The sequence below is a fragment of the Ixodes scapularis genome, unplaced genomic scaffold (genome assembly GCF_016920785.2).
Source record: "Ixodes scapularis isolate PalLabHiFi unplaced genomic scaffold, ASM1692078v2 PGA_scaffold3__209_contigs__length_174095766, whole genome shotgun sequence".
Taxonomy (NCBI): domain Eukaryota; kingdom Metazoa; phylum Arthropoda; class Arachnida; order Ixodida; family Ixodidae; genus Ixodes; species Ixodes scapularis.
The window spans coordinates 26,153,156-26,168,934 of record NW_024609868.1 but is presented as its reverse complement, the minus strand read 5'-3'; the positions used below and the strand labels follow the sequence as shown (position 1 = coordinate 26,168,934).

General features: G+C 43.8%; 2 protein-coding genes across 2 annotated transcripts in view; both read right to left on the bottom strand.

Annotated features, from left to right (window-relative positions):
- The window catches only part of LOC8024382 (E3 ubiquitin-protein ligase UBR4), a gene marked incomplete at its 3' end in the record, with an annotated part of 100,128 nt that extends 93,222 nt beyond the window's left edge, over positions 1 to 6,906 (bottom strand). Inside the window, 1 exon segment of the mRNA XM_042292359.1 lies at positions 6,777 to 6,906. Within this exon segment, the coding sequence (XP_042148293.1) occupies positions 6,777 to 6,895 (119 nt within the window).
- Positions 6,907 to 8,674: 1,768 nt separating this feature from the next.
- The window catches only part of LOC8024385 (protein transport protein Sec24A), a 41,039-nt gene continuing 33,934 nt past the window's right edge, over positions 8,675 to 15,779 (bottom strand). Inside the window, 4 exon segments of the mRNA XM_040223665.3 lie at positions 8,675 to 10,015; positions 11,465 to 11,568; positions 12,434 to 12,634; positions 13,446 to 13,583. Coding sequence (XP_040079599.1) covers positions 9,901 to 10,015; positions 11,465 to 11,568; positions 12,434 to 12,634; positions 13,446 to 13,583 — 558 coding nt within the window. The 3' untranslated portion in view covers positions 8,675 to 9,900.

The window sequence follows — 15,779 nt, the reverse complement described above, 5'->3', positions numbered from 1 at the left end:
GAACGCCGTTTCATCGAACGCCGTTTCATAGAAGCCGTTTCATCGAACGCCTTTTCATCGAACAATGTTACAGTCTGTAATACTTTGGAATTTACTTTAATTTTTATACACAACTTCATCTCATTCTCTCTTTTTTTTTTTTCTTTTGTTTCTGCTTTTATATCACTGGGTGCAGTGGCGAGATAAGTTCCATCGTGAACATATCCTGCTTTGAGAAGAAAGCCTCCATGAAACAATGACCCCTCTCCATGTCACATGAAACAATTAAAAATGAGGCAAAAACAAAAAGCACAGACGCTTAAAAGTGTTTTAAGTGTCTGTTCTTTATTTGCAGCGTCGTGGTTTCAGCCATGTATGTACATGAGTAAGGCTTTTCAGTAAGTCGCATACCCGATTGTTTTTATTTCTTTTTATGCCAATTGCTTTTATTTTTAGTAATTTGACACCACCTTCAAAACAATTTCTCCAGTGACTACCTTAGTCTTAACAAATGCAAGGTTAAACATCTATAAAGCACTGTTATGCCCCAAAACTCGGTACAGAGCCATAACTGAGAAATTCGATGAAACGGCCCTTGGCGATTCGATAAAACGGCGTTCGATGAAACGGCGTTCGATGAAGTGTCCGTTCATTCTGTGAAACGGCTTTCAATGAAATGGCGAAAAAGTGAGGTTCAGGCTTGGTCGGAGATTGCTACGGTTACACACGTACGCTTTTTCAGTTCTATCTCGCAGAAATAAGCTTCTTGCTCAAATAAACAGGGGCATCTGACTTTTCGCTCATCTTGGCCTTTTGCGCGACTGTTAACAAGTTCTAAAACAGACAAGGCAAAAGTGATTTAATTAGCTCGGGATTATAGGTTGAGCGAAATATTTACAAAGTTCAAGGTTCCCGAGTCGTCTTTTGTATTCAATTCCCCCTCCCCTCACCACCACTTCCTTCCTCTAAATAAACAACGTAGATTATTTTATGAACCACCAGTAATAGAGCGTACTCACAAAACGTCTATTTGGCGTAAGAAAGGCCTTGTTTAAATGTTCGAGCAATGAACTTGTTTTCTTACTGTGCGTGACACAGCTAGCACGAAACACAATATTGACATTTTTACGCAAGGGCTATGCAGAATTTAGTGTATAAGAACAAATTGATGCCTCGTAAGTTGGTGCCCAACGGAAGCACTTTTTACCGAATTGCTTGTTTAAAAATAACAACTTTTCAAACATAAAAATAAAACAAAATAACACCACTTTTTGGGGGGCCACGAAATTTACTGATTTACTATGTTAGCGTTGATTGTGCTGCGGTATGCGTACATTACGCGACACTGTTAGCGCAAACACGACATCGCGCTTTTTGCTATTTTCCCCAGCAATGTATCGACTCGCACTAAAATCTACCGCTTAGGTTGGATACTCGCATTAACAGTTTCCTAAACATTGTTCTCTTCTAACAAAAAAAAAAGTGGGAAACACCGGTGATAGTTTGTGCTAACTGCGTAGCGTAGGGTACCTAAAAGTTTTTTTACGATGTTAAATACAATTCTGTGTCACGTTAAAAAAAATTGTCTGCTTTTGCCTTTGTTTCTTTGAGAGACCGCAAATACTTCGAAGTGGCGGTCCGTGCTATGGTACCGATACAAGCAACGTTGAACCATAACACGACACGCCAGACTCGTCAAAAAGGGTTTTAATATTGTCTTTTCGCTCCATAGCCGCACTCGATGAAGAATCTAAACAGCGAGTCTAGCTTACATTTCGTTGTGGGGTACGGACCGTATACGGTTATCTAAGTGGCTAAAAGCGACCCACTAAAACTTTCTAAAATTGACATCCACCCTTGATGCCCTCTCACCTCAGGTGCTTGTTGGGAATGTGTAAATATGAATTTCATACATTTTGCTGGCCATCATGTTCTGCGAGTTAGGCACACAACAGGGCATTTTAGTAAATCGTTTTCAAAGGCCCGCTGCCACTGCAGGCGCGCGCTTCAGAGAATGCATCGAAGTGGCAGCGCGAGCTCCCGCTAAATATAGCGTGGCCTGAAAACATAAGGGAGTTTTCGTAGACCGCGCTGGCCCCCTCCGCTAAGCGTTCCGCAACGAAGAAGTTGCTACTGCGCCTGCGCGCCGATAGCCTTGATTGTGGAGTTCCCGCTATCGTAGCGGGTTGCGGAGGGCCTTGCGGGACGGCGAAAACGATCTACGAAAACTCCCTATAGTCTGCTAAAGTTCTTCAATAATTTGTGCTCGCTCCTAGAAAACAGAGACCTTCTAGAAGATGCCCGCGCCTGGTACATCGTTTTCTTTTCCATCGATCCCAATTTGAGGCAGGTTTGAGCGTGATAAGCCGTTTTTTCTTGAAGATGGAATGTTTTGTGAAGATGTGAGTCATCCTTACATATTCAAGTCACCACTTCTCGCGCATGTGTTTTGAGCTCCTTGGTCAACCGAAAATATCTATGAAACGTTCCTTCAACGGGTGCGGGGATGCATCGCAGCTCTCAAGTATGCGTTTACTTTGCCACGGGCTAAACTAAAGACCTTCGAAAGCGGCAATTCGGTGACTGCGCGGGCGCAGCCTTGCAGCTCCGTAAAACCGACACCCGAGGAGCTAGGCTTGGTGAGCGCCAAAAAATGGGGCAGATTACGCGATAGGAGCTGAAGCTACCTCTAACTCGCGAGGTCGCTGCTGCCGCACCCATCGCCCGTCGCTCAGAATGGGGATTTTCTCGGCTTATCCTCTCAGAAGAAGCCGGCGCAAAAGGGGACCTTTCCCCTCTCCTCGCCGTGCTACAGTACAAGAAAGAAAGAGGGCGAGGAGGACTTTCCGCCAGGCGGAAGAATATTTCTGCTGGTCCTCCTTTAAGGAATTTTTTTTTTTTTTAAGAAAATTTTAGATTATTTTGCATACTTATCCCAAAAATCAGAACCTGATGCAAGGTAAGGTGCTCGCTAATTCCCAGGGCTAGGACAGGATCTATGCAGCTTAAATAGAGAAAAGTGGCCCAGCAAAATGTTTGTATACTATTACCACCATTGTTTTATACCACTTTCATGCAAGTCAAGGTATGGTAAGAGAGTGGATAGTCATACCCCAGAACAGGTATAGGAAAACAGTTATACTACACTCGGCAACTTTTCTTGGCAATGCAGTAGAAGGTGCAGGCACCCGTTCCCTCTCCCATTTGGAGCACTGAATAAAGCTGTCCCCTCTCCGGAAATGCCAAGAAAAGTTGTTGCCTAGTATAATGTGAACTGGGAGAGTCATCACCATGTTCAGTTTACACTGTCAAAGTCACTGTAGCTGACAGGCAGTTACTTCACTTGGAGTAACCTGGAACTTGAGATATTGACCGCATGTCAATACATCCCATTTGATTGATGCATTGCCCATCACATACATTTAAAGGGCTATTCACACATATACTACAGCACTAAAAATAGCCTTGACCTCGTTTATGCAGCGCTGACTTTGAACTGTATTGGCAGGGTTTTTCGTTTTTGGGTTTTTATTTTTATCAACAACTATTTCAGTGTTTGCTAAGTTTTATCTTGTTCCAATGGTTGTGTCCTCATTTAGGGTTGCCCTTCCTGTTTTGTGCCCCCTAATTTTGGGGGTTCAAAGCTCCCAAAGTCTTCAATGGGTTTTGTCCGTTTTCCTGTTGGAGCCATTCAGCTTAACCTTGATTTTCTTCTGCTTGCTCTTCCGTTTAGGTTTGTAATTTTAAACAATTTAAATAAAAATAAAAAAAATATTTTGGTAAAGTGACGTCAAAGTAAAGAAAAACTCTCAGCCTTTCCACTCTGGCAAAGAAGGAAGACCAGCGAAGCTGTGCTATGGTGGGAATGAAGTAACGGTCGGCTGCAAGTCGGCAAGCCAGAGTGAAAAGGCTGGAAAGGTTGCGCCATTTATGAGCGCCGGCGACAAACAGACAACCGGCAAACACAACACTCTGGACAGCTACCGTCATCTATGAGTGACAGCAGCAACCATAGTTTGTTTGACATTTGTTTGGTATCGAACACGATCCTGGGGAACCTAGCCCTTAACAGCTCCGCTGTAAAAAAAAAAAATTCCCCCAGGATGTCACGGACATGAAAATAAAAATAAAACCCGAAAACGAAGAACCCTATGTACAAGTTGTAATCAAAACGTTCTGGGACTGATATTGTAGCGTAAATGTACAGCAGAATACCGCACATCCCCCCATTCCACATTAAGCACCCATATCCAAATTTCTAAGATCTGAGAAAATATGCACAGTACAAAATATGTAAAACTGATGACCGGACAAGCACCCATCCCCCCCTTTTTTTTTCGATTATCTATAAATTTTGAGTGGGCGCTTGCCCGGTATTTTACGGTAGAGGCCAGTACAGTGATGCATGTGCAGGAGTCATAGGCAAAGACCTTCCTGCGTCATTCTGCCAAAGGGCGTCGCTCTGTGAACATTGGGAACTACACTACACAAGTTAGTTTGACCACATGCACGAGCATAATGGCGATCTCTCCACAGATTGCAAACCAAAGCTTGAGCAAACATCAATTTTATTTAAGAGACCTCTGAAATGATTTGGAAGGCTTATGTCAAAAAGCAGTGAGGTGTGTGAGGTATTTTGAGTCGCAATCGCGCCTCAAGAATGGCAGAATGTCACTGAAGTCAAGGAGGGGTCGGATAAAGTTGCCCTATCACTCTATGTCCTCCAGCGATGTTCTGCTGTTCCTGAAGCAAAAGTGCCACATAAAATACTTCACAAAATCCACTGTTTTTTGACACAAGCCTGCTGAATCATTTCAAAGGTCTCTGTTTTATATTTGCCGAGTTTGACGAAAAACTTATGTTCTCTCTAGCTCTGGTTTGCAGTCTATGATGAATTCACCATTGTGCCCTTGCATGTGGTCACAAAAACTCGTGTAGTGCAGTTACAAATGTTCACAGAGTGACGCCCTTTGGCATAATGACACAGGAAGGTCTCTGCCTTCAACTGCTATGCACACATCACTGTGCTGCCCTCTCTTTTTATGTCACAAAATTAGTCCCGGAACTCTTTGATCACACTTGTATTACTGGTACAGCACTGCTACAGCCAGCATTGCATCAGTGCTAAGTTATGCTCAAGTCAGTCATGCATGCCTGACTTAGAAAGACGTAAGAACAATATTTGAGAAATGTCTCCGGTAGCACTAAACCAACGTTGTTGTTGCATTTTTCATCTGATTAGCATTTGATGTCACACCAGACTGTTTCTGCTCAAATCAACAGATCGATCAGATTCTTTTTTTCTCTGGTCCTTGGATCTTAGTGACATGAGTCTTCTGACCTTAGCTGAAGACTATTCACAGTACATTTATTGCACCGAGCTACACTGTCTGTTCTGTTCAATTAAACATGCAAAAACACCACTCTGCTCGAAGAGAAGAACATCTTGCGATATGGAAAGAGGAGCTTTAATGCCTAAGGATTGGGTTAGTTGGTTATTCACTTTGATTAAAAAACTGCTCTTCAAAGGATTACAAACAATGATACTAAGATGATAAAGACAAAGCAACATACAGAAATGGGCGAAAAGCAGTTGTTACTTTTTGCCTGTATATGCTGTTGTCTTTCTCGCCTCAGTATCATTACCTGTAATACTTCGCAGCATAGTTTAATCAAAGCTTCAAAAGCGCTCACACTCTGTTGAATCACTGATATGCTCTTGAGAGTACTTTGTAATGGTAGTCAACATTTACATGAATGTTTATTCCAGAAAAAGACAATTTGTAAGCTTTCCAGGAAAAGACAATTTGTAAGGTCAGCATTCAAGGCGCCTGTTGCTCATCTAATAAACTTGCATCTGTCCCACCTCTCCGTTGAGATGCCACGAACTAGTCGTGCTTACCACGTGAGACCGCTTAAACGCATTTTCCTAACAAGAGCTCGGCTACGGGAGGTCTGAGAGATGTCTAAATATTCTAGATGATCAGGCTCGTTCAATATTCCAACGCCAAAGAGCAAATTTAGTGCCGCGATATTTTCACAGCCTGGCGCCAGCATCCATTCAACACACGAGATCAATTGGGGGATGCTTCAAAACTAGGATCGCACGCGTGCATCAGATTAGTCGATATGATCCACGATTGCTTCCTCCTGTGGAAACTGCAAACCTAATCCAGCCTAAACCTAACCGGCCCGAGTTAGCGGAAGCTTGCTAACCACAGGGACGCAAAACGCCTACAGAAAATGTCCCGTTTGCGTCGCACACACAAGAAATGTGTGCGAAATCGTGGGCGCTGGCGCCCAAGAAGCGGTGTCAAATGCGCTCCGAACACGCATTTCTTTGGTAAACAACGTCGGCGACGACGGTGGAGGTGGACGGCCGCTCGGCAAGAAACAAACTTGAAGAGTTTACTGAGCGATGCACAGGGAGTGCGATAACTGTCTGCAACGTAAAAAGCGAAAAAAAGAAATAGAGCAATTAAATATAGATATTGGTTATGTAACATATCAAGTTACAGAATCGAAGTGCCAGTGCGCATACCGACTAGAGTTGTGGACCGCAGAATATTTATTAATATTTAAAGGGCAGCTCATCTTAGGAGCGTTACGTAAACCTGTAATCCTTGTTCTCATAAAAAAAAATACGTTAATTTCTTCAAAATGCGTCATGTAAGCCCCGGAATTTGGCGAGAAAAAGAAAATAGAGTGAAACGAAACGGCTTATCATCCCAGCTCTGTCATTTAGTTGCGCAAAGCCCGCTTCCAGACCGTCGTAAAATGTTGAAAATGACACTTACCTCTGAAGGACTGACTTTATTACTATTTGCAGATCAGACTTGTTGAGAGAACTTTGATTAGAAGTTAATATTGAAATTGCATTCGAGAACCAGTCGGGGCCCGACGAAGCGGACGCCATTTTTTAGCTAAACTAACTCTCGAACCGTCGCTCTTCTAAACTGGCTTCAACAACAACTCTCAAACCCAAACTGCCCAAACTGCCCAAACGCCCAAACGACTGCGCCGACTTCGGCGCTAGCAGAGCGTCTGCTCTGCTGCCGGTGTACTGATTTGTTTATCTGTTTTGCCGGCCGACATTAGCTTATGTACGAGAGTGCGTAGAAAGAACTCAGCATCAATAGATATTCTTTCTGCTTTCATCGTGTAGCTAAGTGTTGCGACCAATAAATTGCTGTATGAAGTCGTTATGTGTCAAATAAAAACTCAAAGGGGCTCTGCGGTTTCCGTCTGTAATAAATGAATAAATGTATTTAGAAAGCCCAGATCCCCATGTTATGACCGGATTACGTGTGCGAATCTTCGAACTTACCTGCGGGCAATTACGGGCATTTATAACTTTCGTACCTAGAGTTAATCAGCTTGACCTTTGCAGCTCCGTGCCACAAGCGGACTTCTGCGGATTTCTTCAAATCGTTCCTGGCAGTGGACGATCCCCCAACATCGCGTTTCGAAAACTTGCCGTTTTGGTTCGCTGTAGACTATGCCTTAATACGGTAGCATTTTGACGTTTCTTCATGGGAGCTACGCTGAGCGAAAGCTTGTCTGCTTCTTTTGCAGGGGTTGTGATGTCATAACGCCCAGCTCCGATTGAGGGACAGTTGATAGACCTCAAAAAATTGGGTTGTGTGAGTGTTTATACAGCCTAGAACTTGGTCTGCCTCACAGGGGCGACGAGTCTCCTGATAGACCTCAAGGCACCTTGCTTTGAGTGTGTTCCCAAACTAGAAAAAACCCATAGATACCAACAAGGCAACCAGAACAGAAAAGCAATGCGGAGCGCAAGTTCGTTTCTTTCTTTTACAGGCAATACGGTGACGTCAGAATGCCCAGCTATGATTAGCTTCACTTGAAGGATAGCAGGTAGACCTCAAGGCAGCTTGCTTTGAGGTCTACCCACTATCCATCAATCACAGCTTGGCGTTCTGACGTCACCACAACCCCTGCAAAAAAAAGCAGACTAATTTACGCTCCGTACAAAGTCATACTCGAAGCTGCACTCGCTTGTGCTGGATCTGTGCCAACTTGGTAGGGAATTCAAACAAATCGGGAATTAGCACATCAGCATAGTAGCATACTTAAGATCTTACTATCATCAAAAAAATTACGAGTTGTGAATGCAAAAGAATTAATGTCCAACTGAACGCCGCTGAGTGATCAGAGTTTTGCCCTGCGAGTAATGCTTTCGAGTTTTGCAGCCGCAGCACCAGCAGGGAGTGTGACAGTACACCGCACAGACCACCCTAGCTCGCTGGCGACTGCTGCGCCGCTGGGCGAGGCAGCAAGGGGGTGCGAAGCTCAGCGCAGCAAGTGCGGAAATCACGTCCTCTCATCATCACCCTAGCTGCGGGTATAGGTTGACGACGTTAGACCTCAAAGCATAACGTTAGGCCTAACGTAAGGCTAGCGCATACCCCCTTTCTGCTGTGCCACCAGCAGTTCAACTGGCTCTGGCTCTTTAGCAACGACGATTGTTGCTATGGAGCCACATGACGCGTCGCAGCCAATGGCAATTTAGGTGCCGTTTCGCTCAGCCAATGGGAATTCAGGTGCCATCGGTGCCGTTTTTCACTGTTACACACAACGGCTACAGACAACACCGGCTTTGCTCCATGGGACATTTAATGCTTTAGCATTAATAATCCCCCCATCCCTTTGAGACAAAAAAAAATAGAACACCTTTATTACTAGTTTGTTCCAAGGTTGGTCAATTTTATTAAAAAATTACACATTTTGCATTTGCCCCTTTAAAATTAAACGAATACAAACTGGAAAGCCTGGAAGGCCACTTCACAGCGGTGAGCGGACTTTAATAGAACCAGTTGCCGAGCAAGTATAGCATAAGAATGCATAATTTATTTGGTACTCTTATACCACGTAACACAGAAAACGAAAAAAAAAAAAAGTTGCAGATTCCTAGTTCTTTACACAATGCGATAAAACTTTCCTAGTGGCACCTATATCAAACAGCAAACACAATCGCTTTCAACATATATATAATATATATATATATGTATATAATGTATATACCTATGTTTATGTACACTTCCCCCCCACCCCCTTTCTGGCATGCATGCCAAAGCAATGAACAGCATGCACTTCGTTAAAAGGATAGAGCGCCAGTCAGTCACCAGCCACAAAATAAAAGAATGCCTTAACCACAAAAACAAAGTTTTGTAAGCGCATGCACCCCAGACATGCACACCACACCAAGCGGATCGATTGCAACTGCTCTTCGACTTTTACTGAAGTGAGTCGTAAGATACAAATTACGAGGAAATTTAGCAGCATTTGTACAAGGCCATCAAGGTCAAATGTTGTGTACAATTCGAGAGACCTCCAGTCAAGAACAAAGCCTGCGAGCCAAGCATTACATCCAAACGGGAAAAGTGTGCAGTTTGCACGGCCGTGAAAATACCAAATTGGCAAAACAGCCACAACAGTCGGATGTAATTTCTTGGTAATTTTGGCTGCCACGGTAACGACACCATGCAAAAAGATTGCAGCGTGTGTAAAAAAAACTGTTTTCAATCTTTACAACATTTGACACGGGGGGGAAAAGGGCGTGCACGCCTGCAGGTTTTTGTGTTTTCAACAAAAGACAAAAACCAATCGCCACGAAAAATAACTGGCGCTTTCTAAAACCACCCAGACACATGCAAAATCCATCCACTGCTGAAAAAAAAAAAGTAAAAAAAGAGTGGTCATGTTTTTTTTTTTCCCTTTCATTCTATTTTCAAGGACACAAATCTCATGAACATCCTTCTTCGCAAGTTCTGGACAGTTGTCCTGTCGGTGAAGTGTTCTGCCGTAAGGTGCACACGCAGACACACACACGTTCGCACGAGTCTTTGAAAACAAACAGAACTAGCTTCCACCAAGATGACAAAAAACAAAAGAAACATCTTATTTGCTGAGCTGCTGCTTGAGGTGTTGAAGAAACTCGTAGTATGAAAGTGCCGACTCTGTTCTGTCATCCACCAAATGTTGGACAAACAGGTGCCTGTCTTTGCTGTCCTCCCTGCAGACATAAAGGAGGTAACAAGAAATTAACAAATCCGAAATGACAAAATTTTTACCAGCGAGTGTATTTTATATTTATCCAGAAACATGCAACTCTAACCTTAAGTGATTAACACTCCAGGTGTTTTTTGCTTGTACAGTTGAAACTCGATTTATTGAATTCACCGGGACCCGATAATTATTTCATTAAACCGGGAACTTCGTAAAATCGAGCAATGGGGACCTCGTGCGCAAGATGTGCAGGGAATCCGTATTTGTACATTAAATCGGAAATTCGTAAAATCGGGGTTCGTTAAGTCGAGGTTCAACTCTATATTTAGAAACCAGACAGATCTGTCCTAAACATGAGGTCAGAGGTCATATGAATAGCTTACAAATCTCCACAATGTACTCTGTATTCTTTATGAAAGTGCCGCAGAATACTGCGGAAGCACCCACTCCGTTCAAGCGCCCACTATTAACGTTTCCCAAACTTGGGAATTCTGAAAATTATACATTAAGGGGGGACATGGGTCTCTGGAGCCAAAAACTTCCTGAAACTGCATTCTTTTGAAAACGGCAATGGCTGTTGTCCTTCTGAATCTACCACGCTTCTAAATTCGTGGATGAATATTCGAGCTATAAATCAATTTATAATGTCTATGCGGGCTGAATCCGCATTAAGGTTTACTCTAAAACATTGTTTTCACATAATACTATTTTGGGACTCGTTGAAAATTTGCGGGAGGGATATCTCAGCATCTACAGCAGGCAGAAATATAACCTTTCTTGGAATGTGTTGCTAAATGTGTGAAGCATACAATGTTGAGAGCAGATTTTTTAATATAAGTCTAGAAATTGTTTTATTTGATTTTTTGTTTTATTACTTGTTAGCCATGCATTGAGCACTGAACTTCAATATGTTGTAAAATCACTAATAATGGGTTTATCTTAAAAGTACTTCCAACATTGTATTCTTTACACTTTTTAGTATCTGACCATGTGTTAATACGGATATTTTGTTGAGCAGTTTTTTCCCTATCATTCCTCCAAACAAAGGCAGGCCAGTTTTAATTATCTTCAGGACAATTCTACAGAATGAAGAAATTACCAGATATATGAAATCAGCACAAAAAGCTGAACAAGCTTGTGCAGTTTCATTGAGTTTGGACATAAAATAAGAGAAAAAGCTCCAAGACCAGTGTTCCCCCTTAAGCGCCTGATTTGACCAGACAAGCGTCCATGTCTAGATTAACCTAGTTTTCAGTGAAAGTAGGGTGGAAGTTCCCCCGGTATCCTCAGTTTCATCAGCCTCTAAGTAGCTCTTTACCATTTGCGTTTCATTCCGTGCTGGCAGTTTTCAACTTTTTCTAATGCAAAATAAATGCCCTAATTGACCCCAAAGTAGAAAAGTCGAAAATAAAAAATAAAAACAATGTCGATGACAACTTTAAAGAGAGCAACTTGCCTGATCACTCTGAGTGGACTGTAGTAAGGCCGCCTCGAAAGGTTCCATGCTATGAAGTTCCGTACTCTTTCAGACTCCGGAGTGGACAGCTCCGGCAGCTCCGTCTGCAACCAAACGCGGACAAGGTTGGCCCTAGTGTCTACGGACGGCCACAGACACCGATACTGAAGTCACACGGCAAGCTTAATACTCATTCGGCGCTGTCAAAAGATTACCGAACGAAGAGAAAGCACCGTCTCATCCACTTCCAAGGAAAGACTCCGCATAGACACCTAGCTCGTCTAAAATGAACAAACTAAACTTTGTTCGCCGCGCTCCCCCAAACTCACATATAAAATCACTGACGATAGTTGCCAAGAGGAGATCGACGATGTCGTAAAAGTGTCACGCTGTTGCCTGTCGCGATCCCGGAGGTGGCACATCGGCAGATGTAGAAGCAGCAGACGCCCGCTCTGCCGCCAGACAGTCGACGAAAATCAAAGCAGACGCAAGTTGTAAGGTCGCGACGCCGTCATCTATTCGCTTTTTTCCGCCAGCGCTTTCTAAAACCAACCGTGAGGATCGCGACAACCAACGGTACGACAAACTGCGCGAACACGATTTGTTGCCACTTCAGGACTACTTTTAAGGGGATTAGGACGGCAAACGCACTAGTCGAAGACATGTTCCAGGCGCCGTAACCCTTTATGAAAAAAAAAAAGAGTAGAGGCGAACTGGTGGATGTTTACCATGTTGCAACTTAACCCGAGAATGGAATAGAACTCAAATGTAGAAGGAACAGAAACGGGGAAAGACAGACATCTCAACACAGGTTAAACCAGTTTTGAGACGTCTTTTCCGTTTCTGTCCCTTCTATAGTAAACGTTCTCTCTCCCCAGTCTCGAATTAAGTTGTAACACCTTAACCATGTCCTGAAAAACTGAGCTTAGAGAGAAGTCTGCCAACTGCTTCCCCAAGAAAGGGACCGACCATGTCGTCGGGCACAGCGGAAAAGTTCGAAGCTCCGAGGACGTTGACGCAGAACCGGTCCGACACTGCCCTCCCCAGGTAGAGGTAGAGGCGTTCCACCGTGTCCAGCAGGTAGCACCCGTGTCGGTCGATCTTCTCGAAGGACAGCTGGAGCCGTGGTGGCTGCGACACCAGGGTACCGTCTTCCAGCTTCAGGGCGTTCTGGGAACGTGAATAAGAGGCACTTGTCAACAGGTAGTAGAGAAGACTACTGCACTTGCAAGGAGCTCGGCTTAAAGTTCCGACAACGTCAAACTTTCCCTTGTCGAACGGCAAAATTCGTTTTTTAAGCTGTGCACCTAACTCAAGATCGAAGAGAGCCATTCGATAGAGTGAAAGCTCGTTAATTTGTGCCGCGTTAATTCAGATTTGTGAACAATTCTAACTGTCACAGTCCGACCGCACTGCACGGAAGTATGTGCACGAAAAAAAACATTGATTTGCTTGCAAATCAGATACACAATTCTAACTGTCACAGTCCGACCGCACTGCACGGAAGTATGTGCACGAAAAAAAACATTGATTTGCTTGCAAATCAGATACACTTTTAATAGTTCGAACTGCGTGCCTCCACACATGACTGCACTGACTGCATTATCTACCACCAGGTGGTGCCGGAAACTGGACAATTCATAACCGTCCACTGTCGTAATACACTGCGGAAAAATTTTTTAAAAAAACATGTCGACAATAATCTAATGTGTAGCATGGAAAAAAATATATATATGTATATATATTTTTTATTTTAGGGGGAGGGGGGGGGTATGTCAGTGTTTTTTCTCATGTTCTTTAGGGTTTATAAGCATCTGAAGGACTCATTCACCACGAGGGTGCCGAGAGAAAATAGCCTATTAACTGTGTACATACAGCTTCCCACTCTTTTTATCACTGTCGGAGTCTGATGTCACCGAAGGAACGAGTTCCGGACAAGGGACCATGGTGAATGGTGCCCAAAGTGGCGACGCGGGCGTACCTGATCGTCTAGCATGTGCACGGGGTAGAGTGCCGGGTAGATGTATGTCATCAGGTAGGACAGGGGCATGCTCTTCATCTGCTCCATGGCGAAGACCCGGTCGTCCAATTTGGTGCTCACGCCAACGCGGAAGGCAGTCTGCGTAAAGAGTAAGCCGTTTAGCTCCAATACCAAGGCCGCAAACATTCACAATTTTATGCCTGGAAATGTGCTCAAGATCACAGTGTCATTGCTCATAAAATAGATAAATAATCGCGACTCCAGCAAAACGGACGCCGCCAAGCGGGAAAACCGGGAACCAGTCGGTCCAGGTCGCTCCGCGCCCCGCCGCGTCTCTGGTGTCTTTCGCGGACATGTGCTGTCGGCGCGGGGGCGAGCAATGTAATTTGACGAAGGTCCGAAAATTTCTTAAGTTTGCCTGAGTGTTCATTGGTGTAGTAAAGCCTCAGTAGATTGCTTCTTTCCATCACGTGTTTGAAAGCCCGTTTACTCCACAACACATGGTCGCGTGCTTTCAATTTTTTGGATGGGGAGGAATCACAGAAAAACTTTTTGATTTCTTGTCTGTATCGAATCACATTCAAAGTGACGACTACTTGGTAACTGATAAGTGGTTTCTTTATAAGGATGTAGAACAGTGGACTGAGGTCGACAGACGAGGTGTTTCACTGGAGGGAACACCAATGTTGCAGTCAAGAGAATGGGAAGGTTCGATAGCTGCTTTTCTTGAGTTTGGTTGTGCTCGATTAGCTTCCAGTTTGAGCCACTAACGCCGGCCGGTGCGTTGGCTATTCATCTTGGCTGCTTTTCGCCGAACAAGACCACTTTGAAGGAGTTGGGCTGATTTCGCAATTACTTGATTCAGAAAACCTGCTCGCTGCATATGATTAATGAGGGGAATTATCTGCTTTCAAAATATGGGGGACGCGTCTCGCAAAGTTAGAAGCTGTCACGGCATTAGGATCTATCGCGCCTCCAATATTTATATTATAACCCCTGTCGAAGCCAGTAGCAATATACGTTTACATTGCTCAGGTTGACCGGCCACAAAAAATACTCATTTTATCCGTTCAGGATTCGAAGTCAAGTTCATTGCAGAGAGGTCTGAGTGAATCTCCGATCAAGACTTTCCTCAGTTTGTCCGCATTCGTCTCCGTTCTACCGGCTAGAACCATTTGGCTAAGTTTAAGTAGTATCTCCCTGTCTGTCAAATATACTTTTATTCGGCAGTCCACCTAATAGTTAGTCAACTAAGTTCATATTTCAACCCGAAGAATATACGAATATCGCTGTAGTGGGACATAGTACGTATAATACAAGACATAACCCGCTCGTCAAAGTGACTTCTCGATTGCTACTAAAACCTGAATTGAAGTACGAGTATCAGCTGCTTAGTGGGGTGCCAACGTGTTAACATGCTCCTTGGCTAAAGAAGAGCTTGCTTAATTTTCGTAATTTGCCTGCAGCCTGTGTTTTTGACCGAGCACGCGTCTGGAGCTGTTTCTTGAAACGCGGACACGCACAAAAGCTCAATTTCGCAGACAGATAAGTCGCATGGTCGAGGCATGCGAGTTAGCTAAATATTACTCTTGGTGGAACAATTTTGTAGCCATCGCCGCTTTCCTTAGATGATCAAAACCAATTAGTGTCTATTACCGTTTCTCCGGAGCCCATAGTTTCGGTTTTGAACAAAGTCTCCGAAACGAAAGTTTGACATGAAAAGAACAAAAAACACCGGCAAAACAAAACTATGCTCAGCAAGTTTATGCGCACCGGCTACACTTAACCGTCTCAGTTCAAATACCCATAAAATTGGGCATTAAACAAAAGAAAATCTGGTAAATTGAATGTGCCACCCATTCAGGCGGCCCGGCCGAGCCGACGCGACCTGGACCCAGCCGCCATGTTTGTTTGGTGGTGGTGCCCCCTATAGGTCGCTGGAGTCGCGAATACAAACAGTTAAAACCAAGTTTTGCACTCCCTTTTGTGTGGAGTGTTGTAACCAATCCCGTGACAAATGACACAAAGTATGAGCAAGAAGGAAAAGCAAGAAAACAAGTTTTTAAGAACACTGAACGAAACGGAATCGATGGCTGAATTAATCAATGCTGGTCCATAAGACGCACAATCCGCATCAATACAGTTCTTGAAATTTAGAAAATAAAGCGTGGGATGGCAGATACTTCAGAACCCAAACACCAAAGCCAAGACTCTACAATGACGTTGCTCGTGTTGCAATTGTGAAAAATGTAGCAGACTGGCCCAGATCTTGTTTTTTGCGCCAGACACGCATCACAAGTCAGGACGGGGCCCACTCTGATGTCGCTAATGTTT